General features: G+C 42.5%; 1 protein-coding gene across 1 annotated transcript in view; it reads left to right on the top strand.

Annotated features, from left to right (window-relative positions):
- The window catches only part of LOC111960926 (astrotactin-2-like), a 361,731-nt gene that overhangs the window by 319,549 nt on the left and 15,581 nt on the right, over window positions 1-26,601 (top strand). Inside the window, exons 18-20 of the mRNA XM_070442905.1 lie at window positions 12,493-12,630; window positions 23,143-23,243; window positions 23,795-23,978. Of these exons, the coding sequence (XP_070299006.1) occupies window positions 12,493-12,630; window positions 23,143-23,243; window positions 23,795-23,978 (423 nt within the window). The remainder of the gene's footprint in view (window positions 1-12,492; window positions 12,631-23,142; window positions 23,244-23,794; window positions 23,979-26,601) is intronic.

Below are 26,601 nucleotides of genomic sequence, written 5' to 3'. Positions count from 1 at the left end.
GACATTGAGTGCTGGGTTCTTCACATATAATGTATTGTTTACTGAGTGTGGCTGGTGGGTCTCCACATAAATAGTATTGTTTATGAGTTGTGCTTAGTGGTCTCCCACCCATTACTTATTGTTTACCGAATGTGCGTGGTCTCCACATAAATGTACGTTGTTACTGAGTGTGATGGTGTCTCCACATTAATTTATTGTTTACTGAGTGATGGGTGCTCAATAAATTATTGTTTATGATGTGCTGTGTCTCCACATAAAATGTTTGTTACTGAGTGTGGCTGTGGTCTCCCATAATGTATTGTTTTACTGTTATGCTGGTGTCTCCACCATAAATGTATTGTTTACTGAGTGTGTGGTGGTCTCCACCATAAATGGTATTGTTTACTGAGTTGCTGGTGTCTCCACCATAAATGAATTGTTTACTGAGTGTTGCTGGTGGTCTGCCACTAAATGTATGTTTACTGAGTGCGTGCTGGTGTCTCACCATAAATGTATTGTTTACTGAGTGTGCTTGTGGTCTCACATAAATGTATTGTTTATGAGTGTGCTGGTGGTCCCTATACATTTATTGTTACTGAGTGTGCTGGTGGTCCCACATATAATGTATGTTACTGAGTGGGCTGGTGTCTCCACCATAAATGTATTGTTTATCTAGTGTGCGGTGGTCTCCACATATGTTTGTTTACTGAGTGTGCTGGTGGTCTCCACCCATAAATGTATTGTTTACTGAGTGTCTGGTGGTCACATACTGTATTTGTTTACTGAGTGTCTGGTGGCTCCAATAAATGTATTGTTTACTGTGAGTGTGCTGGTGGTCTCCACCATAAATGTATTGTTTACTGAGTGTGCTGGTGTTCCACCATAAATGATTGTTTACTGAAGTGCTGTGTCTCAATAAATGATGTTCGGGTGCTGGTGTCTCCACCATAAATTTTTGTTTTACTGAGTGTGCTGGTGGCTCCACCATAAATTTATTTGTTTACTGAATGTGCTGGTGGTCTCACCATAAATGTATTGTTTACTGAGTGTGCTGGTGGTCTCCACCATAAATTTATTGTTTACTGAGTGTGCTGGTGGTCTCTCACATAAATTTTATTGTTTACTGATTGCTGTGGTCTCACATAAATTTGTGTTACTGAGTGGTGCTGTGTCTCCACCATAAATGTATTGTTTACTGAGTGTGCTGGTGGTCTCCACCATAATGTATTGTTTACTGAGTGTCTGGTCTACACATAACTGTTGTTTAATGAGTGTGCTTGTCTCCACCATAAATGTATTGTTTACTAGTGTGCTGGTGGTCTCCACCATAATGTATTGTTTACTGATGTGGCTGGGGTCTCACCATAAATGTATTGTTTACTGAGTGTGCTGGTGGCCTGCCATAATGTATGTTACTGAGTGTGCTGTGGTTCCACATAAATGTATTGTTTACTGAGTGTGCTGGTGGTCTCCCAATAAAATGTATTGTTACTGAGTGGCTGGTGGTCTCACCATAAATGTATTGTTACTGAGTGTGCTGGTGTCTGCCACCATAAATGTATTGTTTACTGAGTTGTGTGGGGTCTCCACCATAAATGTATTGTTTACTGAGTGTCTGGTGTCCCACCATAAATGTATTGCGTTTACGTGAGTGGCTGGTGTCTCCACTATAATGTATTGTTTCTGAGTTGCTGGGTCTCCACCATAAATGTATTGTTTACTGAGTGTGTGGTGGCTCACAATAAATGTTGTAATTGGACTTAATAAAATGAATGTACAAAGACTGCTCATATATATCATTTACAACTTTTGGAATTAATCCAAGAGAGAGAATTTACACAAGTGTAACATAAACATTCAAGTAAATATAATAATATATCAGTGGAGGACTCAACAAAATTCCAGAAAATTCCAGTAATTTCAGCATCTTTCTCAAAGGTGGATTTGGGTCAACAGAGAACAACCTATTCTGTATAGACCTCTGGCTTTTCCCGTGAATAAATACAGCCCTAGTCCAGTTTGCATTGCATGTTTAGAAAAGAAAACGTTGTAAACCTGGCACAGGGAGACCCAGTGTAGGAATGTGTTTGGGAACCTCTTAAACACAGCCCTTTCTGGGAACATGTCAAATCATTCATATCGTTCACTTCTTACCTCCTCTCCTTACCACCCCCCTGTGCCCGCCTCAGACATATTCCCTGTGTTTAAGTTCCACAATGACATAAGCTGAAGCTCCCTTTTTACGTCTTTGAAATCCGTTTTTTTTTGTTGCTTTTAAATGTTTTGACAGCTCTCTCTTTTTCCACACTGTCTGAGCGCTGAGAGGGTTTGGTGCATGTCCTGAATGACAAGTGTGTCATTTTCCTGAAGCTGAATGAAGATACTTCACAACTTGTGAACTGGGTTGTTGAGACACAGAGGTGTTCAGTGAGATATCATTGAACGATATCATGTGAATAAAGGACAAAGCTGTTTTCTTAGGTTCTATAATGTACCTGTAGGGTGGCCGCCAGAAAAGTCTGATTATTTTGCCAAGGTTTGTGCTGCAGAAATCTTTCCTCTGGGCTGAGCCGATGTGAATCAGACTGACTTGAACACAATTAAATGTCAAGTGCAGGATCGATGTTGGAAAGAAATACTCATCTTAAAACGATCATCATGATTTTTCTTGCACTTGTGTCTATTTTCTGATGAACTATACATGTGACTCAAGGGAAGGCTTGGCTTTTGTTTGTTTGGTAAAACGTCTCACTGAAAACAATAGAGAATATAGTTAAGACAAAACAACACACGTGTGGCATATTTGGACTTTATTTAAGAGGCGCAGGAAATGGCTTCCAAATCAGGTCAAACATACAGTAAGTTGTATTAACTTGCAATTGTCTCTTCTCTTTCTCTTCTCTTCTACATCTATTCACTCACTTTCTCACATTCTAAATCTTCTTCACACACTGCACAATTTACATATGTTATAAAAAAATGTCTCTCTCTCTCTCTCTCTCTCTCTCTTCTCTCTCTCTCTCTCTCTCTCTCTCTCTCTCTCTCTCTCTCTCTTTCTCTCCTCTCTCTTCTCTCTCTCTCTCTCTCTCTCTCTCTCTCTCTCTCTCTTCTCTCTCCTCTCCTTCTCTCTCTCTCTCTCTCTCTCTTCTCTCTCAACTCTCTCATCTCCTCTCCTGGTACTTGTTAAGATTCTGGGGACGACTGTGGTCAGTCTGTGGTCTCCTGTGTGTGCGGTTCAAGGACGAGACATCCTCACTCTGTGTCTACTCGCTGGTCTTCATGGCTGGAGCGACAGCCTCTACAGTAAGTTCCCCACCTAAAGCACTTTGGACCTGAGCCTGATTCATAAAGCCTCTCAGAGTGCGATCTAGGTCCTATGTCCTGTACCTTTTTCATTATATCTAAAAGGCAAACTATCCTGATCCATTCCTACTCTGAATGCTTTATTTAATACGGCCGATTTACTATTGCTTGCACCATTCAGGGTGAATTAAAAGGAGGCTAAACAACAAGTGTAGATGAAGTAAGAATAGGAAATAAAAAGACGGATGTTTTTGTTCTGTGTTCACTTTAATGCTAACTTGTGGTAAAGTTCCGACGTGAATCCATAAGTTGTCGCTACATTCACCCTTTCCACATGTGGTATTGTTCTAACTCGATTGACTTCATCATTTCTGACTTTCTGACTTTTTAGAGTTCACTATTTCCCATTACTATAAAAAATTCCTTCTAACAATGGATTGTTTATTTTTGCGTCTCTCCTAAAAGGAATGATATTAACAATAATATGTGGGTGATTCACCAGCCAGCACCACATATTTTCCTGAGTGTCTGTACTCCAGGGCAATGGGATTGTTATGCCGTTTGTTTACTTCCCCCAGTCAGAACACAGCTGCTCAAATTAGCGGGGCGGCACATATTTGGTCTCACCAGGGTGGAATGTGGTGGTTGCTGGTTGTTATGTTTTCCGTTATTGTTCGCGTTTTCAATGAGGCCTTTTCAATGGAAGAAGGTGTTCATGGTGAAAACGAGCATCAAACACACGTGCTTGTTTGTTCACACAGAACTGGGAGACTGGGAGCATGAGTCGGTCTTCCTGGGATTCAAGTTGGGGTTAGCAAACAGACACTTAGACCACCTCTTAATCCATTAGTCCAAAAGACTGAGAACCTACACATGTGAGCGCAGGGCTGGAATGCGATGGAGGACACACCTGTGGACGGTAGTTAGTTGCATGCACACGTCCCAACCCATGATACATGCTAATATGAGCAGTTGGCACTCCTTCATTTATGGCCAGACATAAGTAAGCCTGACCTCAATGTGTGAAGGGTATAGTAAACCTACATCTTGTATTAGGTTGTCCAGAGAACTAGAGTATACCAGGGCCAGCTTGTTAGTCCAAACTTTGGCAGGTGTTTCATTTTGCAAGAAGATTCACTTAGTTGAATCTCTGTCTTGTGGAGTATCAAGATGGAGTAAGAAGAAGCTATTAGTGGAAATGGGAAATTAATAACCAGCTGAGTCAACATGGAGATACTTGTGTGAATGTTCCATAAGCTGCCTGCTGCCAACAGACCTATAAGGTTTGGTGTTGTGGCCGGCGGCCCGGTCGCTAGTGTGCTTTAATCATACATATAAGTTGGATGACGTTGTTTACGAATGTGCTGTTCGGAGGAGATCTCAGATGCGACAAATACATTAATCTTCAGAGGCTCAGGGTCTGCGGCAGCCTTCCAAGGGCCGGTCGCTGTGATGTGCATTTGATAGAAGCACTTTGTTCTACTTGGGTATCACTCCCTGAGCCCTCTTCTCTTGTCCCCGATCTTGAAATTAAGTTATTTTTTTGATATTTTTTTAAAAATCAAATCAGTATTAGTGGGGAGCATGCTCCGACAAACAGCCCAGATGAAATTTAAGAGGGGACTCTCCAATCATCACACCGTGTTCCGTCTCTTGAGCGCTCCAACTGTTGTGTGGTTTTTTATGTTGTGGCTCTGGCTCACTGTTTCCCACTTGTTTGTTTGGGAAGCGGGCCTGCTGAGCTTGCACGATCCAGATAGATCGTTGGTGCTTATGTTTAAACAAGGAGATCGGGAGTAATTGCTGGGGGCAGCGCTACCCAGAAGCCAACAGTAGAAATCATAACACGTGATAGTGAGTGGTATATTGAGAGGTGTTGATTTATCGAGCTTCAGGTAGTAGGAGATTACCTTGCAACCGGTTGCAACTTTCCTTCTTTCCCGCCATCTGGCTTGCGCAACTTGTAGGATTCAAGCCAACCGAGAAGAGAGAGAGAGAGAATGTACTTGGAAGCTCCTGCTTCCCCGTGCTGAATGTACTGAGAGAGCGAGGAGACAGCAAAAGAGATAGGGAGAGTACACTCTGTAGCTATGTATCTTGTGTCAAGCACCCTCCAGTTTCGTACTCCCAGATAGAGCGCATTTACTCGGCACTACGTCTGGGCAACCCTCGGTGCGGCAACTGGGCTCTCCTAATCGACGGCTAGATAAGTTTCCGGCCGGCCGGGGTTTGGTTTACATTTGATGTACTCCAAGGTTGTCAGCCTTAATGTTTTCTTTCACAGGCCTGGCATACTTGGCTAGCTCTCTTTCTCCTCTCGTGTCTCCTCTCTTTCGCTGCTCTCTCTCTCTGTCTCTCTCTGTCTCTGTCTCTCTTTCTCTCTCTGTCTCTCGCTTTCTCCTCTCACTGGTATTGAGTGAGATGTTCAGTTGGGACGTCCACTGTATACATGCAGGGCTTGTAAGGACATGTAATCCTTTCCTTGGAAATGTTGCCAACACAGACAGAAGTCTGAGGAGTAGGTCGGAGCTAGCCTTTCTTGTTACAGGTGTGACCATATGGAATGATACATCTCACTTTTCACATACACTACATCCTAAAATAGGTCCAATTAGTATGAGGATTGTTACAATTTTGACTGGTGCTGATGACTGGAGTAAGTTCAGAGTTAGTAAATCATGAGTTTAATGATTTATGGTTGATGACTATGTTATATGTGTATATGAAGCTCTACATAACAGTACTATAGTGTTATTGCAATGCATTAAACTATATAACAATTTTGCGTTCATATCTAACCTCCCCTAAATATCTCCCTCACCAGATTGTGCTGACACAGAACCGAACATAACAGGACACACGGCAATATGGCAGAAGTAAATCCTAGCATCTATCATGGGATACTTTATACCTTCACATATCCTTAAAGCTATTGCTTTAAGTGAACGTAGTAAAAGTCGATCTGGCGTTTCAGCAATAGCAGTCTAGCATTCACATCATATTTGTTCATGGCATCATATCCTCTTACATTATCATCTCTAGGTATAATTGTACAATTTCAAGCCATGGTAAAAGTTACCTCCAATGTTCTACATATCACCTCCCAAACAGAAACATTCAAAGTGATACCGGTCATAATATTGTTTCATATTGACCTATTCAACTGCTGATAACTGTCTTTTGAAAGTATTGTTTCTGACTTGTGTTGTGTATATGTTCTTTACTGAAGTGCTTGCTTTTATATTGATTGATATTTCATGTGCTTTTATTTATGTTGTTTGTCTGAAACGGTTGTGTTTGATGCTGTGTTTTGGCAGGTCTCTCTTGAAAAAGATTTATATTCTAACGAACCTAATTTGGTTGAACAAGAGTTAAGTAAAATAAAGGTCAGTACCCTAGAAGGAGAGGGCTGGATCCTAGTTGGGTTTTTTATTTCTCTTCCTTTACTGCGTAAAATAGGGACAGGTTCAGCACCTTTCTCCCAGTGTTTTGGATGGATACTATGCCAGCAGCAGCAGTTCAGAGCCCTAAAAAAGTCTTTTTAGAGGTGTAAATTACAGAAAATGAACAGCAAAAATGAATAAACTGAGTTGACCAACGGCTGGAGTCTTATGAGGTGTAGTCTTTCGACTGTATCTCAGATGCAGTCTACTCTAAAAACACGCTCGCCAACTATCCCTCGAGAACACAAATATGTTTCCACGCGGGCCGTAAACACTTGTGGCAGAGTAGACCGAGGAAGGTTTTTGAACGCTAGGAAAGCTTTCTCTTTAAACAAGAACCTGCATGATACCACAATCATGGCCAAAAGTATGTGGACAACATTCAAATTTGTTTATGTCGCTATTTCAGACCACCTTTGCTGACAGGTGTACAAATCGAGCACAAAGAATCATGCAATCTCTAAGATCAAATTGGCAGTAGAATGTACATGAGCTCAGTGATTCATGTGACGTGTCATAGGATCCCCTTTCCAACATCAGTTTGTAAAATCTCTGCCTGCTAGAGCTGCTCCCGTTCACTGTAAAGTTCTGTTTTGTGAAGTGGAAGTCTGGAGCACACAGCTCAGCCGGAAGTGGTAGGCAACAAATCAAATCAACTTTTATTTGCCACATGCGCTAACACAACAAGTGCAGATTTAACGGTGAAATGCTTACTTACAAACCTTAACCAACAGTGTCAGTTGAAGAAAAGAACATATTTACCAAGTGGCTAAAATAAAAGAAGTATAAAAGTAACACAATAGAATACAATAATGAGGCTATAACAGGGAGCACCGCATACGAGTCAGTGTTCAGGTACAGGCTTGTTGAGGTCACGTACATGTAGGTGGGAGCGAAGTGACTATGCAATTGGTAACAACAAACAGTGAGTAGCAGAAGTGTACAAGAGGGGGGTGTCAATGTAATTGTCCGGTGATGATTTTTATGATTGTTCAGCAGTCTAATGGCTTGGGGTAAGAAGCTGTTGGGGAGGTTTGGTCCTAGATGCGCGTCCGTAACGCTTGCCGTGCGGTCAAGAAAAACTATCCACAGAACGGACCGCCGAGTGCTGAAGCATGTAAAATCATCTGTCCTCGTTGCAACATCAACTACGAGTTCCAAACTGCTTTGGACACGTACACAAGCAGTGGAACTGCATTCTCGGATTTGATGAATCACGCTTCACCATCTGGCAAGTCCGACGGACAATAGTCTGGGTTTAGCGGATGCCAGGAGCAGCTTCTGCGAAGCTGATAGTGCCAACTGTAAAGTTTGGTGGAGAAGAATAAGGGGGTTTTTCATGGTTGGCTAGCTTAGTTCCAGTGAAGGAAATCTAATGCTACGGATACGCATTCTAGACGATTCTGTGCTTCCAACTTTGTGGCAACAGTTTTGGGTGAAGGCTATTTCCTGTTTCAAGCAAAGCTAGGTCCATACAGAAATGGTTTGGTGAGATTGGGTGTGGAAAAACTATGTTCTCCTGCAAGAGCCCTGACCTACACCCCAACGAACACTTTGTGGAATATTGGAACGCCGACTCCGAAAGGCCTGATCGCCCAGACATCAGTGCCAACCTCATTAATGCTCTTTTGCAATTTCTCAACATTAGTGGAAAGCTTCCAGAATATGGGGCTGTTATAGCAGCAAGATGGTTCCAATCATATTAATGCCATGATTTTGGAATGAGATTTTGCTGGAAAGTTTGTCCACATCATTTGGCATAGTAGTTATTTCCAAACACACAGTCAATCTACATAATGAGCTAGTGTGTTGTCCAATTGGTAATATAAACAAAATAGTTGTGATATAGGTTGTATTGGTATACCAGAGCCTCAAAATTGCAAAGACAAAGAAATGGTACACAACAACACAAAAAAACAGCAAAAATTGCAACACAAGATCTTAAATTGTAAGTGTCGTCTTTCATCATGCTAATAATTGATATAAGATGTGAAATCTTGAAGCCACACAAGTATCCTCATTAGTCTGTGAAAGACATTACTGGTCTAACCCACAAGTACGATGTGTTCTTTCTTTGTTTTTATTAACATGGGGTTTTAATAGTGTAGTAATCTCATGTCAAGTCAAACAATATCGTTTACTGAAACCAGAATGAGCAATCGTGTTATGGAGATTACTAGAATAGATAAGACACCACAAACAAGCTTATGATTAGTGCAAAATTACATTTTACAATTCCCCTTTTCCATGGCATTCATGTATTGGGTGCTTCCGTTATCACTTAATAATACCCATCAACAACATGGTGTAGACTCTGAGTCTTGTTGATATAGATAGAGAAATGCAGCACTGCCTACATTAGTAATGATCATAATTTGCTTCAACTCCAAGTGATATGTGCAGGTGGTAGCAGTCGTCATGTAAGCTAACCTGTAATTGATAAAGAGTTGTAGAGAAGGATTATTACATGTACAGCACGGTGAAGGTCCTTTCTAAGACCATGCCGTGAGAACTAATCGAAGTCTAAAATTAGTTTAGATTATATTCTCGCCGTGCATTGATTGATTTGTGGACGCTCAATTTGATTCTCGCACCAATCGTCTGATAGTTTCAACCAGGCATCCTAGGCTGCCTGGCTTCTTCTTGTCTCCTGATGATGCAAAATCTGCCATAAATTCTCTCTCTTCTTTCTCTTCCTACCACCCCCCTCTACTCGTCCATCAATTCAATTCAATTCTAAGGCTTATTGAGGGAAAGTATCTACATGCCCAAGCAATTGGAGTAGATATATCTTCTCTCTTCTACCTCTCATTCTTACCTCGTATACTTTTCTTCTCTTCTTCTTGTCCTCTCTCTTAATCTTCTCTATCTCTTCTTTCTTCTCGTTTATCTCCCACCCTCATCTCATAATAAGGGACAACCATATACTTTAGTGGTGGTATGCTAATATTCAAACAAAATGTTTTTAGTGAAGCTTCTCAAACGATAGGACGGGACAAAACCATGCACACCAAACACAGCTTCCTGGGGTAGGAGGATAGCAAAGGTGGAAAGACCAAACAGGGAATCAGAGAGAGGCAAAAAGTAGAGATGTGAGAGATGAATGACAGAGATGAGAAGACGAAAGGTGTTGTGGGGGTTTTGGTATATGTTCAGATAAGTCCTCGTGTGTGTTACATCTCCGTGCAGGACAACCACAGGCGCTGCCTTTGTTTCCCCTTGATCCTTATCGATGCACATTGGTGAAACTGCCAACATCGCTCCACTCAGACCCGCTGCCACTGCCGTGCTGTGGACAGGAGCCATTTATCCGCACTCCTACTAGGTTTATTGCATTTTGATAAGTTGACAATCAGCCTTGTAAGTTGACTAGTGTATAAGAATTCAGGGAGAGAAGCAGACAAAATACTTTTGTTTACTTCGCATTAAAAAAAACAAAAGATAGAGAAGTTTTCTGTCGTATTCCTTATCACATACATAATAAGGCTTTGATTAGGCATGTGAGAAAATACGTTCTTCGATTCCAAACATTAAACAACCAAAAACCACGCACAAGTCGGAACTGCGTCCGGATCCTAAACTAACTCTACTAATTGCCTATAGATACCTGCCCCGCCCATTTAACTGGCAGTGATGGTACCACATAATTTAAACAATGATGAATTTATATGTGACGGTTGTTTTGCGGGAGAAGTCACAGCCCCCGCAACTTCGGACAGATCTGGCCCTTAGTTTTGTGAGTTTCTTGGGATATACCAATATACCACACACTTCTTCCTGGAATAAAAAGATGGGGGACAAACTATGCAGACAATGTCAAGAACAGCCATATTACAAAAAACAATATTGGTGAGTTTAAAACACAGGCCTCTTCAACAAAAACGGCTACTTTAAAATGAACTCTCCCAGTGAATAGCATTTGTGAAAAGAAAAATAATTCAGCTCTATTTGTATTTGTTGGTTTTCATTTTCATTTATACATCATCTTTCCACTGCTTCGCAAATATTCTAGACCCATTTTTGTCCGACGTTTTGTTCCGTTAAAACCTTATTTCCTATAATGGATTAATATTTTTTTCCTCATCAAGGTGGTCTCCACCATAAATGTATTGTTTACTGAGTGTGCTGGTGGTCTCCACCATAAATGTATTGTTTACTGAGTGTGCTGGTGGTCTCCACCATCAATGTATTGTTTACTGAGTGTGTTGGTGGTCTCCACAATAAATGTTGTAATTGGACTTAATTTACAATGAATGTACAAAGACTGCTCATATATACACTTTACAACTTTTGGAATTAATCCAAGAGAGAGAATTTACACAAGTGTAACATAAACATTCAAGTAAATAATAAATTATATCAGTGGAGGATCAACAAAATTCCAAGAAAATTCCAGTAATTTCAGCATCTTTCTCAAAGGTGGATTTGGGTCCAACAGAGAACAACCTAATCTGTACATAGACTCTGGCTCTTCTCCCGTGAATAAATACAGACCTAGGTCCAGTTTGCATTGCATGTTTAGAAAAAGAAAACGTTGTAAACCTGGCACAGGGAGACCCCAAGTGTAGGAATGTGTTTGGGAAACCTCTTAAACACAGGCCCCTTTCTGGGAACATGTCAAATCATTCATTCGTTCACTTCTTACCTCCTCTCCTTACCACCCCCCTGTGCCCCGCCCTCCAGACATATTCCCTGTGTTTATAAGTTGGCCCACATGACATAAGCTGAAGCTCCCCTTTACGTCTTTGAAATCCCACCTTTTTTTTTGTTGCTTTTAAACTGTTTTGACAGCTCTCTCTTTTTTCCACCACCCCTCTGAGCGCTGGAAACGGTTTGGTGCATGTCTGAATGAACAAGTGTGTCATTATTTTCCTGTAAGCTGACATGAAAGATACTTCACAACTTGTGAACTGGTGTTTGTGAGACACAGAGGTGTTCAGTGAGATATCATTGAACAGTATCATGTGACCATAAAGGAACAAAGTCCTGTTTTCTTACGGTTCTATAATGTACCATGTAGGGCTGGCCGCCAGAACAAGTCTGATTTCATTTTGCCTCAAGGTTTGTGCTGCAGAAATCTTTCCCTCTGGGCTGAGCCGATGTGAAACTCAGAATGACTTGGAACACAATTAAATGTCAAGTGGCAGGATCGATGTTGGAAAGAATATCCCTCTTAAAAACAGAATTCATGATTTTTCTTTGCACTTGTGTCTATTTTCTGATGAAACTATACCATGTGACTCAAGGCAAGCTTGGCTTTTGTTTGTTTTGTAAAACGTCTCACTGAAGAACAATAGAGAATATATGTTAAGACAAAACAACACACGTGTGGCATATTTGGCACTTTATTTAAGAGGCGCAGGAAATGGCTTCCAATCAGGTCAACATACAGTAAGTGTATTAACCTTGCAATTGTCTCTTTCTCTTTCTCTTCCTCTCCATACATCTATTCACTCACTTTCTCACATTCTAAATCTCTTCACACACTGCACAATTTACATACTGTTAATAAAAAAAATGTCTCTCTCTCTCTCTCTCTCTCTCTCTCTCTCTCTCTCTCTCTCTCTCTCTCTCTCTCTCTCTCTCTCTCTTCTCTCTCTCTCTCTCTCTCTCTTCTCTCTCTCTCTCCTCTCTCTCTCTCTCTCTCTCTTCTTCTCCTCTCCTCTTCTCTCTCCTTCTCTCTCTCTCTCTCTCTCTCTCTCTCCTCCTCTCTCCTCTCTCCTCTCTCTCTCTCTCTCTCTCCTCCCTCCATCTCCTCTAGGGTAAGTTTTAAAGTCCTGGTGGACGACCTGCTGTCAGGTCTTGGTTCGTCCTGTGTGGTGGCGGGTCGAAGGAACGGAGACCATCCTCACTCTGTGCTCTACTCGCTGGTCTTCAAGTGCCTGGAGCCCGACAGCCTCTACAAGTAAGATTCCCCCAACCTAAAGCACTTTGGACCTGAGCCCGTATTCATAAAGCCTCTCAGAGTGCTGATCTAGGTCCCCTATGTCCATGTAATCTTTTTCATTATGATCTAAAAGGCAGAACTGATCCTAGATCAGCATTCCTACTCTGAGATGCTTTATTAATACGGGCCCCGATTTACTATTGCTTTGCACCATTCCAAGGGTGAAATTTAAAGTAGGCTAAACAACAAGGTAGAAATGAAGGATAGAATAGGAAAAAAAGACGGATGTTTTTGTTCTGTTGTTCACTTCTGCTAACTCTGTGGTAAATGTTGCACGACAGAAGTCCATAGAGTTGTCGCTACATTCAACCCTTCTCACCTGTGGTATTGTTCTAACTCGATTGACTTCATCATTTTCTGACTTTCTGACTTTTATGAGTTCACTATTTCCCATTACCATAAAAAATCTCCTTCTTAACCAATGGCATTGTTGTCATTTTTGCGTCTCTCCTAAAGAGGAATGACTTAACACATAATATGTGGGTGATATCACCAGCCAGCACCACATATTTTCCCTGAGTGTCTGTACTCCCATTGGCAATGGGACTTGTTTATGGCCATGTTTTAATTCCCCCCAGTCAGAACACAGCTGGCTCAAATTAGGCGGGCGGCACATATTTTGGTCTCACCAGGGTGGAAGTGGTGGATGCTGGTGTTATTGTTTCCGTTATTGTTCCGTTTGTCATGAGGCCCTTTTCAATGGAAGAAAAGGTGGTCATGGTGAAAAACGAGCATCACAACACACGTGCTGTTTGTGTCACACAGAGACTGGAGGAGACTGGAGCCATTGACCAGTCGGTCTGTCTGGTGATTACAGTCTGGGGCGGTTAGCAAACAGACAACTAGACCACCCCTCTTAATCCAATTAGTCATAAAGACTGAGAACCATAACACATTGAGCAGCAGGGAGGACATGCATGGAGGACACACACTGTGGCAGGTCAGTTAGTTGCATGCACACGTCCCAACCCACTGATACATGCTAATATGTTCAGCAGTTGAAGCACTCCTTCATTTATGGCCAGACATAAGTACAGCCCTGAGTCCCTCAGCATGTGTGAAGGGTATAGTCAACCATACATCTTGTATTAGGGTTGTCAGAGAACACTAGAGTATACCAGGGACAGCTGTTAGTCAACTTTGCAGGTGTTTCATTTTGCAAAGAAGATTCACTTAGTTGAATCCTTGTCTTGTGTGAGTATCAAGATGGAGTAAAAAGAAAAGCCTATTAGTGGGAAAGTGGAGAAATTAAATGAAACCAGCTGAGTCCACATGGAGATACTTGTGTGAATGTTCCATAAGCTGCCCTGCTGCCAACAGACACTATAATGGTTCTGTGTGTCTGTGGCCCCGGCAGGCCCGTCGTTCGCTTAGTGTGCCTTTATTAATCCATACATCATCACAGTTGGAGACGTTTACGTTGTGCTGTTCGGAGGAGATCTCAGAGCGACAATACATTAATCTTCAGAGGGCTCAGGGTCTGCGGCACGCCTTCCCAAGGGCCGTCGCTGTGATGTGCATTTGATAGAAGCACTTTGTTCTACTTGGGTATCACTTCCCTGAGCCCTCTTCCTCTTGTCTCCCGATCTTGAAATCAAGTTATTTTTTTGATATTTTTTTCAAATCAAATCAAGTTAGATGGGCGAGGCATGCTCCGAAACCAAACAGGCCCCAGATGAAATTTAAGAGGGGACACTCCAATCATCACACCGTGTTCCTCTCCTCTGAGCGCTCCCAACTGTTGTGTGGTGTTTTATGTTTGTGGCTCTGGCTCACTGTTTTCCACTTGTTTGTTTTGGGAAGCGGGCCCCTGCAGCTGTGCACGATACAGATAGATCGTTGGTGCTTATGTTAAACAAGGGAATCGGGGAGTACTGCTGGGGGCAGCGCTACCCAGAAGCCAACAGTAGAAATCATAACAGCGTGATAGTGAGGGTATATTGAGAGGGTTGATTTATTCGAGCTTCAGGTAGTAGGAGATTACCTTGCAACCGGTTGCAACTTTCCTTCTTTCCCGCCATCTGGCTTGCGCAACTTGGAGGTCAAGCCAACCGAGAGAGAGAGGGAGAGAGAATGTACTTGGAAGCTCCTGCTTCCCCCGTGCTGAATGTACGGAGAGAGCGAGAGAGAGACAGCAAAAGAGATAGGGAGAGTACCACTCTGTAGCTATGTTATCTGTGTCAAGGCACCCCCTCCAGTTTCGTTACTCCCAGATAAGAGCCGCATTTACGTCGGCACTACGTCTGTGGGCACACCTCGGTGCGGCCAACTGGGCTTCTCCTAATCGACGGGCTAGATAAGGTTTCCGGCCGCCGGGGTTTGGTTTACATTTGATGTACTCCAAGGTTGTCAGGCCTTAATGTTTCCTTTCAGGCCCTGGCATAACTTGGCTTAGCTCTCTCTCTCTCTCTGTCTCTCTCTTTCGCTGTCTCTCTCTCTCTGTCTCTCTCTGTCTCTGTCTCTCTTTCTCTCTCTCTGTCTCTCGCTCTCTCTCCCTCTCCACTGTATTGAGTGAGATGTTCAGTTGGGGAGTCCACTGTCATACATGCAGGGCTGTAAGGAACATGTCAATCCTTTCCCTTGGAAATGTTGCCAACAGACAGAGTCTGAGGAGTAGTCCGGAAGCAGCCTTTCTTGTTACAGTGTGACCATATGGACATGATACATCTCACTTTTTCACATGACACTACATCCTAAAATAGGTCCAAATTAGTATTGGATTGTTACAATTTGACTGTAGCTGAATGGACTGGAGTAAGTTCAGAGTTAGTAAAATAATGAGTTTATGATTTATGGTTGATGACCTATGTTATACATGTGGTATCATGAAGCTCTACATAACAGTACTTAGTAGTTATTGCAAGCACTAAACTATATAACAATTTTGCGTTCATATCTACCTCCCCCTAAATATCTCCCTCACCCCAGATGTGCTGACACAGAACCGAGACAAATAACAGGACAAACAGGCAATATGGCAGAAAGTAAATCCCTAGCACCTCTATCATGGGTGATAACTTTATACCTTCACCATATCCTTAAAAGCTATTGCTTTAAGTGAACGTAGTAAAAGTCGATCTGGCGATTCAGCAATACGTCAGTCTAGCATTTCACATCATATTTGCCCTTCATGGCATCATATCCTCTTACATTATCATCTCTAGGTATAATTGGTACAATTTCAAGCCATGGTAAAAGTTACCCTCAATGTTTCTACCATCACCCTCCCAAACAGAAACCATTCACAGTGATACCGGTCATAATATCTGTTTCATATGACCTATTCAACCTGCATAACTGTCTTTTGAAGTATTGTTTTCTGACTTGTGTTGTGTATATGTTCTTTACTGAAGTGCTGCTTTATATATTGATTGATATATCATGTGCTTTTTATGTTGATGTCTGTTTGTCTGAAACGGTTGTGTTGATGCTGCTGTCTTGGTCCAGGTCTCTCTTGAAAAATAGATTTATATCTCAACGAAACTAATTTGGTTGAACAAAGGTTCAATAAAATAAAGGCTCCAGTACCCTAGCGAAGGAGAGGGCCTGGATCCATTGGTTGGTTCTTTTACTTCTCTTCCTTTACTGCAGTAAATAGGGCAAGGTTCAGCACCTTTCTCCCAGTGTTTTGGATGGTACTCTCAGGCCAGAGCAGCAGTTCAGAGCCCTAAAATAGAAGTCTTTAGAGGCAAGTGTAAATCACAGAAAATGACACAGCATAACATGATAAACCTGATGTGACCCAACCCGGCTGGAGTCTTATGAGGTGTAGTCTTTCTACTGTATACTCAGGATCCAGCTCCACTCTAAAACACGCTGCCAACTATCCCTCAGAAGAACAACAAATATGTCTTCCACGCGGGCGCTATAACAACCTGTGGCAGAGTACGACCGACGAAGGCTTTTTGAACGACTAGTGAAAGCTTTCTTTCTTTAAACAAAGAACCTGCATGATACACAACATGGCCAAAAGTATGTGGACAACCATTCAAATTTGTTTATTCGGCTATTTCAGACACACCTGTTGCTGACAGGTGTACAAAATCGAGCACAGAATCATGCAATCTCCATAGACAACATTGGCAGTAGAATGTACCATGAGCTCAGTGACTTTCAATGTGACACCGTCATAGGATCCCACCTTTCCAACAAGTCAGTTGGTAAAATTTCTGCCCTGCTAGAGCCGCCCCGTTCAACTGTAAGTTCTGTTATTGTGAAGTGGAAAAGTCTAGGAGCAACAACAGCTCAGCCGCGAAGTGGTAGGCCACACAAATCAAATCAACTTTATTTGCCACATGCGCCTAACACAACAAGTGCAGACTTTACCGTGAAATGCTTACTTACAAGCCCTTAACCAACAGTGCAGTTGAAGAAGAAGAACATATTTACCAAGTAGGCTAAAATAAAAAGAAATAATAAAAAGTAACACAATAAGAATAACAATAATGAGGCTATATACAGGGAGCACCGATACCGAGTCAGTGTGCAGGGGTACAGGCTTGTTGAGGTAATCTGTACATGTAGGTGGGAGCGAAGTGACTATGCATAGGTAACAAACAAACAGTGAGTAGCAGAAGTGTACAAGAGGGGGGGTGTCAATGTAAATTGTCCGGTGATGATTTTTATGAATTGTTCAGCAGTCTAATGGCTTGGGGTAGAAGCTGTTGAGGAGGCTTTTGGTCCTAGACTTGGCGCTCCGGTACCGCTTGCCGTGCGGTAGCAGAGAAAACATCTCACAGAACGGGACCGCCGAGTGCTGAAGCATGTAAAAATCATCTGTCCTCGGTTGCAACACTCACTACCGAGTTCCAAACTGCCTCTGGAAGCAACGTCAACACAAGCAGTGGAAATGCATTCTCTGGATTGATGAATCACGCTTCACCATCTGGCAGTCCGACGGACAAATCTGGGTTTTGCGGATGCCAGGAGAACGCTACCTGCCCGAATGGATAGTGCCAACTGTAAAGTTTGGTGGAGAAGGAATAAGGGGCTGTTTTTCATGGTTTGGGCTAGGCCCCTTAGTTCCAGTGAAGGGAAATCTTAATGCTACAGCATACGACATTCTAGACGATTCTGTGCTTCCAACTTTGTGGCAACAGTTTGGTGAAGGCTATTTCCTGTTTCAGCACAAAGCTAGGTCCATACAGAAATGGTTTGTTGAGATTGGTGTGGAAAAACTTGATTCTCCTGCACAGAGCCCTGACCTCAACCCCATCGAACACCTTTGGGATAAATTGGAACGCCGACTCCGAACCAGGCCTGATCGCCCAACATCAGTGCCCAACCTCATTAATGCTCTTTTGCAATTTTCCAACATCTAGTGGAAAGCTTTCCCAGAAGAGTGGAGGCTGTTATAGCAGCAAAGATGGGTCCAACTCCATATTAATGCCCATGATTTTGGAATGAGATGTTTGCTGAGAAGTTGTCCACATACATTTGGCTATGTAGTGTATTTCCAACACACAGCCAATCCTACCATAATGAGCTATGTGTTGGTGTCCAATTGGTAATATAAACAAAATAGTTGTGATATAGTTGTATTGGTATAACCAGGAGCTGCCAAAATTGCAAAGACAAAGAAATGGTGAACACAACAAACAAAAAAACAGCAAAACTTGCAACAACTAAGACTAAATTGTAAGTGTCTGTCTTTCATCATGCTAATAATCTGATATAAGATGTGAAAACTTGAAGACCACACAAGTAACTCCTCATTAGTCTGTGAAAAGACAATCTGGTCTACCCAACAAGTACGATGTGTTCTTTCTTTGTTTTTATTAACATGGGGGCTTTATTAAGTGTAGTATCTCATGTCAAGTCCAAACAATATGCTTGTACTGAAAACCAGAATGAGCAATCTGTTTTATGGCAGGACTTAGAGAGATAAAACACCAAAACAAGGCTTATTTATTAGTGCAAATTACATCTTTACAATTTCCCCTTGTTCCCAGGCATGTCATGTATTGGGTGCTTTCATGTTAGTCACTTAAAATCACCCAATCACAACATGTGTAGACTCTGAGCTTTAGTTTAGATATAGATAGAAAATGCAGCCACTGCTACAGTAGTATGATCATATTTCTGTTCAAACCTCCAGTGATATGTGCAGGTGCCAGCAGTCAGTATGTAAAGCTAACCTGTAATTGATAAAAGACGTTGTAGAGAAAGGATATTACAGTGTAAGCGCGGTAAGTCCTTTCTTACAGACCTGACCTGAGAAACTAAATCGAAGTCATAAATTAGTTTAGAATTATATTCTCCCGGTGCAATTGATTGATTTGTGGACCGGCTCAATTGATCTCGGACCAACGTCTGATGTCATCAACCAGGAATCCCTAGGCTGCCTGGCTTCTTCTCTGCCTAGTATGCCAGAAATACTGCCATAATTGCTCTCTCTTTCTTTCTCTCTTCCCCACTCCCTCCCCCTCTCTCTCTCAATTCAATTCAATTCAATTCAAGGGGCTTTATTGGCATGGGAAACGTATGCTAACATTGCCAAAGCAAGTGAGGTAGATATCTCTCTCTCTCTCTACCTCTCTCATTCTCTCTTACCCCTTACATCTTTCTTTTTCTGTCTCCTCTCTTCTTTCTCTATCCCTCTCTCTCTTACTCTCTTTCTCTCTACCCCCTCCTGTCTCATTAAATTAGAGGACAACCATTACTTTATGGTGGTATTGCTAATTCAAACAAATATGTTTTTTGTTGAGCTTTCAAAACGATGGCACCGGGACAAAACCATGCACTACAAACATCCAGCTTCTGAGCGGAGCGAGAGATAGAACGGGTGGAAAAGACAAAAGGGAATCAGAGAGAGGCAAAACAGATAGAGTGTGAGAGATGAATGGACAGAGAGAGCAAGAGAGAGCGGGTGTGTAGGGGGTTTGGTATATGTTGCCAGTATGTTACCCTCTGTTTTGACATTCTCGTGGCAGGCAGACCACGGCGCTGGCTTTGTTTTCCCAGTTAATCCTTATCGATGCCAGTGGTGAAGCCTGCCACCTCAGACTCCACTCAGCCCCCCGCTGCACTGCGCTGTGGGTGACAGGCCCGTTTATCCAGCACCTACTAGCGCTTCTGATTGGACATTTTGGATAGGAGTCTGATCAACAGGCCTTGTATGTCTGACCGTAGTGTTAACAGAACTGCAGGGGAAGAAAGCAGACAAAATACCTTTTGTGGTTGTCTTCGCATTAAAAAAAACACAAAGGCTAGAGAAAGTTTCTGTGGTAATCTCCTTTCACTATACATAATAGGACTGTGATTAGGCTGTGGAGAAAAGTACCTGTCTTCGATGCCAACCACTTAAACAACCAAAAACAGCAACAAGCTGGCAAGCTGCGTCCGGGATCCTAAACTAAACTCTACTAATTGCCTGATAAATACACCCTGCCCCCCTCCATTTACTGGCCAGTGATGTGACCACATAATTTAAACAATGTGATTGTTATATGTGCCGTTGTTTTGCTGGGCAGAGAGTCTACAGCGAACTTCGGACAGACTCTGGCCCCTTGTCTTTGTGAGGTTCTTGGGGAATACCAATATACCACACATTTCTCTTGATGAATAACAAGATCGGACAAACTATGCGAACAATGTCAAAACAGGCCATATTACAAACAAAACAATCAGTTGGTGGTATTAAAACACAGGCTCTTCAAACAAAAGGCATACTTTTTAAAATGGACTCTGCCAGTGAAATAGCTTTGTGAAAGAGAAAAATAAATTCAGCCTCCTATTTGATATTTGTTGTTTTCATTTTCATTTTCATTCATTTTCACTTGCATTCGAAAAGTATTCAGACCCCTTACCTTTTTCCACGTTTTGTTACGTTACAACCTTATTCTATAATGGATTAAATATTTTTTTTCCTCATCAATCTACACACCATACCCCATAATGGCAAAGCGAATGCAGGTTTTTAGAAATGTTTGCAAATTTATTACAAATAAAAAACACATACCTTATTTACATAAGTATTCAGACCTTTTTCTATGAGACTTGAAATTGAGCTCAGGAGCATCCTGTTACCATTGATCATCCTTGAGTCCACCTGTTGTCAATTCAATTAATTGGACATGATTTGGAAAGGCATGTCAGAGCATAAACCAAGCCATGAGGTCGAAGGAATTGTCCGTAGAGCTCCGAGATGACAGGTTTGTGTCGAGGCACAGAACCCAATGTTCACTCTGACAGACCTCCAGAGTTCCTCTGTGGAAATGGGAGAACCTTCCAGAAGGACAACCATCTCTGCAGTACTCCACAAATCAGGCCTTTATGGTAGGTTGACCGGAGGCACATGACAGGCCGTAAAAGCTACATAGGCACCTACAAGGCACCTAAAGGACTCAGACCATGAGGAACAAGATTCTCTGGTCTAATGAAACCAAGATTGAACTCTTTGGCTTGAATGCCAAGAGTCAAGTCTGGAGGAAACCTGGTACCAACCCAATGGTGAAGCATGGTGGTGGCAGCATCATGCTGTGGGGATGTTTTTCAGTGGCAGGGACTGGAAGACAAGTCAGGATCAAGGGAAATATGAATGGAGCAAAGTACAGAGCTCTCAGGACCTCAGACTGGGGCGAAGGTTCACCTTCCAACAGGACAATGACCCTAAGCACACAGCCAGAGGCCCAGCCAGAGCCAGGACTTGAACCTAACCGAACATCTCTGGAGAGACCTGAAAATAGCTGTGCAGTGACGCTCCCCATCCAACCTGACAGAGCTTGAGAGGATCTGCAAAGAAGAATGGGAGAAATTCCCCAAATACAGGTGTGCAAAGCTTGTAGCATCATACCCAAGACGAATCGGGTCTGTAATCGCAGCCAAAGGTGTAAGGGTCTTGTGTGTAGCTGGTGTAGAGTCAGGAGCAGGACAGCAGATATGAGTGATCAACGTACTTTACTCAAAAAGACAAATATACAAAGTAACATCACGAGCACACAAAGACAGACCGAATTACAATAAACAATCACTCACAAACACAACATGGGGAACAGAGGGTTAAATAATAAACAAGTAATTGGTTGAGTGAAGCCAGGTGTGTAATACAAAGACAGAACAAATGGAAAATGAAAAGTGGATCGGCGGTGGCTAGAAAGCCGCCGAACGCCGCCCGAACAAGGAGAGGGACCGACTTCGGCGGAAGTCGTGACAAAGGTGCTCCAACAAAGTATTGAGTAAAGGGTCTGAATACTTATGTAAATTTTTACATTTGTAAAAAAATCTAAAAACCTGCTTTGTCATTATGGGTATTGTTTGTAGATTGATGATGTAAAAAACCGATTGAATCCATTTTAGAATAAGGCCGTGACATAACAAAATGGGGGAAAAGTCAAGGGGTCTAAATAGTTTCCGAAGGCACTGTATGTATTCTTCTGGACAAACCATCCTATTCCCAGCAGTTTTGCAGTTTAGATAATGGTCATTTTCGATGATTCACAGATGTATTAAAAAACAATCATTTGTTCGCAGAATACTGCTTTTAATACTGCTTTTTATCTCCCCCAACACACATCTAGCACTGAGTCACCATTTCAACTTACAGTATAAACCCTAGAAATAGAATGCTAAGAACAACAATTACCGTTTGACTATATCCATGCCAAAGGACCGTTGAGGTATGGTTACTTTGGGAGTGTCTAATCAGCTCTGTCTGTAGATTACTCAACAGCCGTTGTGTTACATGCACATTATCTACATGCATGTTGGTAGTTCCATCGCATTTCATGTCTCATACACAGCCATCATCTCTCTAAAAGCTACTTCTATGAGAAAGACTGTACGACCTACAGTACAGTACTTCACAGGAAACCATCTCTCCAATGATCTATTAGCACCCCATAATCATCAGGGAGCAACATGGATGTCTTTCCCCCTCACTACTGTGTACAGTACTAGCCACGGCCACTTGGTGGTCCAGGGGAACTGAGGCCTTCATATGTTTACATTTGTGGAGAGCAGGAACTTCGTCATTAGAGGAAGTGGGAGTCCCATTTAAAGGCGCTATTAGGTGTAATGGCCGTTGCTGCCGACTGGCTGGTCTGTCGCGTACCAGGCAGGGACCACTTACAGACGTAATCGAATCCCCCCCGAGTCCTTTACCAACTCCTGGGTCTCGAGTCCTGGCCTGGCTCTGAGTTATGGCTATTTTCAAAAAGGAGTTCTGTTGCTGTCAACAGTGGCTCATAAAAACGCCGTGCAAAGTGTAAGAGCCGGGGTACACTCGGTGCATCTAGCTTTGAAAGGAGGTTGGGATGGAATGGCTGGAGCCACATAGGTATTTCTTTCTGTTGAAAGAGGCCTGTTACTTTTGAGTTCCTTTGATTTCCCTCATACTTTAACAGTACATATGAAAGGTTGTTAATTTTTGTTGACATATGAAATATGTCAGCTTCTATATTGTGTTATTTGTTTTCTTAATTCTCGCTCTCTCTCCCTCTTGCGCTCTCTCTCTCTCTCTCTCTCTCTCAGGTTCACTCTATATGCTGTGGACAGTCGAGGGAGTCGTTCAGAGTCTAGCTTCGTCTCAGTGCGGACGTCTTGTCCCATGGTAGACGATAGCAGAGCAGAAGGTACTCCTCCTCATACTCCCTTTTCATACTTGATATTCTCTTTCTATACTCTGTCCATCCCAGAACCTTTCCATCCATCCTTTATACATTCTCCTTTCTCCATAATCTCTTCTCTCTTAACCCCCCCACAGACACTTTTCTTTCCCTATCACATTCCTCCCTCCTTACCACATTATTTTTCTTCATTCCATCTCTCCCTCACGCTTTCCCCCCTCCCCCTGCCATTCTCACCTCTTTCTCCTAACCCTCAGCCTGTTGTGATGCCCTTGAAATCCACAGCAGGTTACTTGCCATCTCTCTCTCTCCTCCCTCCCCCTCCTTAACCACCTTCCCACTCTCCCCATTCATCCCCCTCAGCATCCATCCCTTTCTCTCTCCAATATACAATATCACATTTTATTCTAGCACCAGGGTTATCACCAGCAACTAGGTTTTACTTGTGATGATCTTGGGTTGACTTGCCCACCTTCATTTGATATACTTATCCCACGTTTACCTGTGTCTTCCAAATGACTTCAACGTTTCCCGTCTTCCACCTCCTCCTGTGTCAGAGATAGCAGACAAGGTGTATAACCTGTACAACGGCTACACCAGCGGCAAGGAGCAGCAGACGGCCTACAACACTCTGATGGAGATTCCCCCTCCGCTGCTTTACAGGGTGCAGCACCACTACAACTCCCACTACGAGAAGTTTGGAGACTTCGTCTGGCGGAGCGAAGATGAGCTGGGACCCAGGTGAGGCTCGGAAAGACTTGGAGACGTCTAAGTTGTCACAGCGATTCTGGTGCCCCCACCACATCTGGTGTCACTGTTTGTTTTGGTGTCAGTGTCAAATGTTGTCTTCCACTTCCACTGTGGGAAGTAGCTGAGAAAATGGTGACGTGTTGTTGTCTGTGTCCAAAAGTTCCTTATTGTGGCTCAGGTAAAACACTTCATTAGTAAGAGATTATCCCATTGGCCCACAGATTTCAAGTATAAGAAACGATCAACCTAATTGGTCCAGATACTTAATATGTTACTGGTCTAAGTTGACCTATCTGAGCCAGCAGAACTGCAGTGTTAATGATCATCAAGTAAAATGGCAATAACCACTAACATTCTCAAGAATGCCTTGGAGTTCTAGGCGGCCTTTGGACAAAAACCACATGATCGTTTTCACCATCATCTCCAGTATTCTCATTTTTTAAAATCTTTCCATTCCAGCAGATCTGAGAATGGCTGCCTTCCAACCCTGTAACATGAAGTTTTATATCCAGTCGATAAGTTGAATTTGTCTGTTACTGTAGCTCCACTGTTTCTTTATTAGAGATTTTTTTACTTTATTTATAGATTTTCAGATATAAAAACAAAACAGTACAGCCCCAACCCCTCATTCTCCCATCCATCCATCCAGCCATCCACTCCCACCCTCCCTCCATCCCACCATCCACTCCCTCCCACCCACCCACCAAGGCATCTATAAAAGTAAGTTAAATAGGAAATAAAAACAGAAACAAACAGTAATAGAAACAAAAACAATGGGGGGGACAAAGTTAAATAAAAATTATTATCTGCACAAATGGTCACTAAAATAGACATGACTGCTTAACAAATGTTGCAAGTTACACTAAGTAAAAGACAGGCTCTCCACGTATTGTATTAATGGGGACCAGGTTAAGTTTAACTTTTGTCGGGACCCAAGCCCAGTGTACCTAACCTTCTCCAGAGTCAGAGATGACATCACCTCCTTAACCCAATGCAACAAAAAAGAGAACAAGGCAAGCTAGCATTTGCCTGATGCGTGATAGCATTCTGGTCTAGGGGAAGTGCCCCAAAAATGGCACTGACCGGGTTGGGGCTAACAGTTGTATTACACATATGTGCAAATGCCTCAAAAATGGGGTCCCAGAGGCCACTCAAAGATTGGCATGACCAAAACAGGTGTCCCACAGTCGCTGGACTCTGGTGGCATCTCAAACAGCTGAGTTGCATCCAAAGAACACCATACCTACTGTGAAGCATGGGGTGGAAACATCATGCTTTGGGGCTGTTTTTCTGCCAAGGGACCAGGTCGACTGATCCGTGTAAAGGAAAGAATGAATGGGGCCATGTATCGTGAGATTTTGAGTGAAAACCTCCTTCCATCAGCAAGGGCATGAAGATGAAACGTGGCTGGGTCTTTCAGCATGACAATGATCCCAAACACACCGCCCGGGCAACGAAGGAGTGGCTTCGTAAGAAGCATTTCAAGGTCCTGGAGTGGCCTAGCCAGTCTCCAGATCTCAACCCATAGAAAATCTTTGGAGGGAGTTGAAAGTCCGTGTTGCCCAGCAACAGCCCCAAAACATCACTGCTCTAGAGGAGATTGCATGGAGGAATGGGCCAAAATACCAGCAACAGTGTGTGAAAAGCTTGTGAAGACTTACAGAAACGTTTGACCTTTGTCATTGCCACAAAGGGTATATAACAAAAGTATTGAGAAACTTTTGTTATTGACCAAATACTTATTTTCCACCATAATTTGCAAATAAATTCATTAAAAATCCTACAATGTGATTTTCTGGATTTTTTTTCTCATTTTGTCTGTCATAGTTGAAGTGTACCTATGATGAAAATTACAGTCCTCTCTCATCTTTTTAAGTGGGAGAACTTGCACAATTGGTGGCTGACTAAATACTATTTTGCCCCACTGTATGTCTTGCTCCCATGCAGATTCTGTATTTGCAAAGGAAGGCGGATTAATGTTCTGTATTATGTTGTATAATCTGTAGATTGTGCCCTTCAGATAAGGGGTAAGGTTCTAAGCACCTCTCGACTGGACACTTAGTATGCGCGAGAGGTAATGAAGGGAAATGTTTTTTGACAAAGCTGCGAGTTTGCAGGTATCTTAAAAAAGTGGTATTGGAATATTATGGTCAACCCTCAGAGTATGGAATAAGACGAATGTGTGATCAACAAATAGGTCACAAAAAAACCACCAGACCGTTCCTACGCCAGAACTGGAATGCCGTGTCAATCTGTGACACTGGGAAGAGATGATTAGATGTTCATGGGAGAAGTTGCTTGCTTGTTTAAGGCTAAAGTGACTTCGGAATTGGGACCAGATCTTAAGGGAGTTCTTAACAATGGTGTTCAAAAACAATGGTGCCAAGGTTCATGGACACTGGGGAGCACAGGAGTGAGACTGGAGAAGTTGGAAGGCTTGACTGTAACTCCATGATGGCCCAAGTTGGGCCGTCCTTGTTTTCAAATGTAGAAATCCAATAAAACACATTTAGATATATTTGCTGACCAGTAGTAGTGTAAAAAATTGGGAAGGCCCAGCCCCGCCTGCGGCCTTAGGTTTCTGTAGATATACCTCTCTCATTTGTGGATTTTA

The sequence above is a fragment of the Salvelinus sp. IW2-2015 genome, linkage group LG4q.1:29 (genome assembly GCF_002910315.2).
Source record: "Salvelinus sp. IW2-2015 linkage group LG4q.1:29, ASM291031v2, whole genome shotgun sequence".
NCBI classification, from domain to species: domain Eukaryota; kingdom Metazoa; phylum Chordata; class Actinopteri; order Salmoniformes; family Salmonidae; genus Salvelinus; species Salvelinus sp. IW2-2015.
The sequence above is the reverse complement of the archived record's forward strand: the minus strand, read 5'-3'. Positions and strand labels throughout refer to the sequence as shown.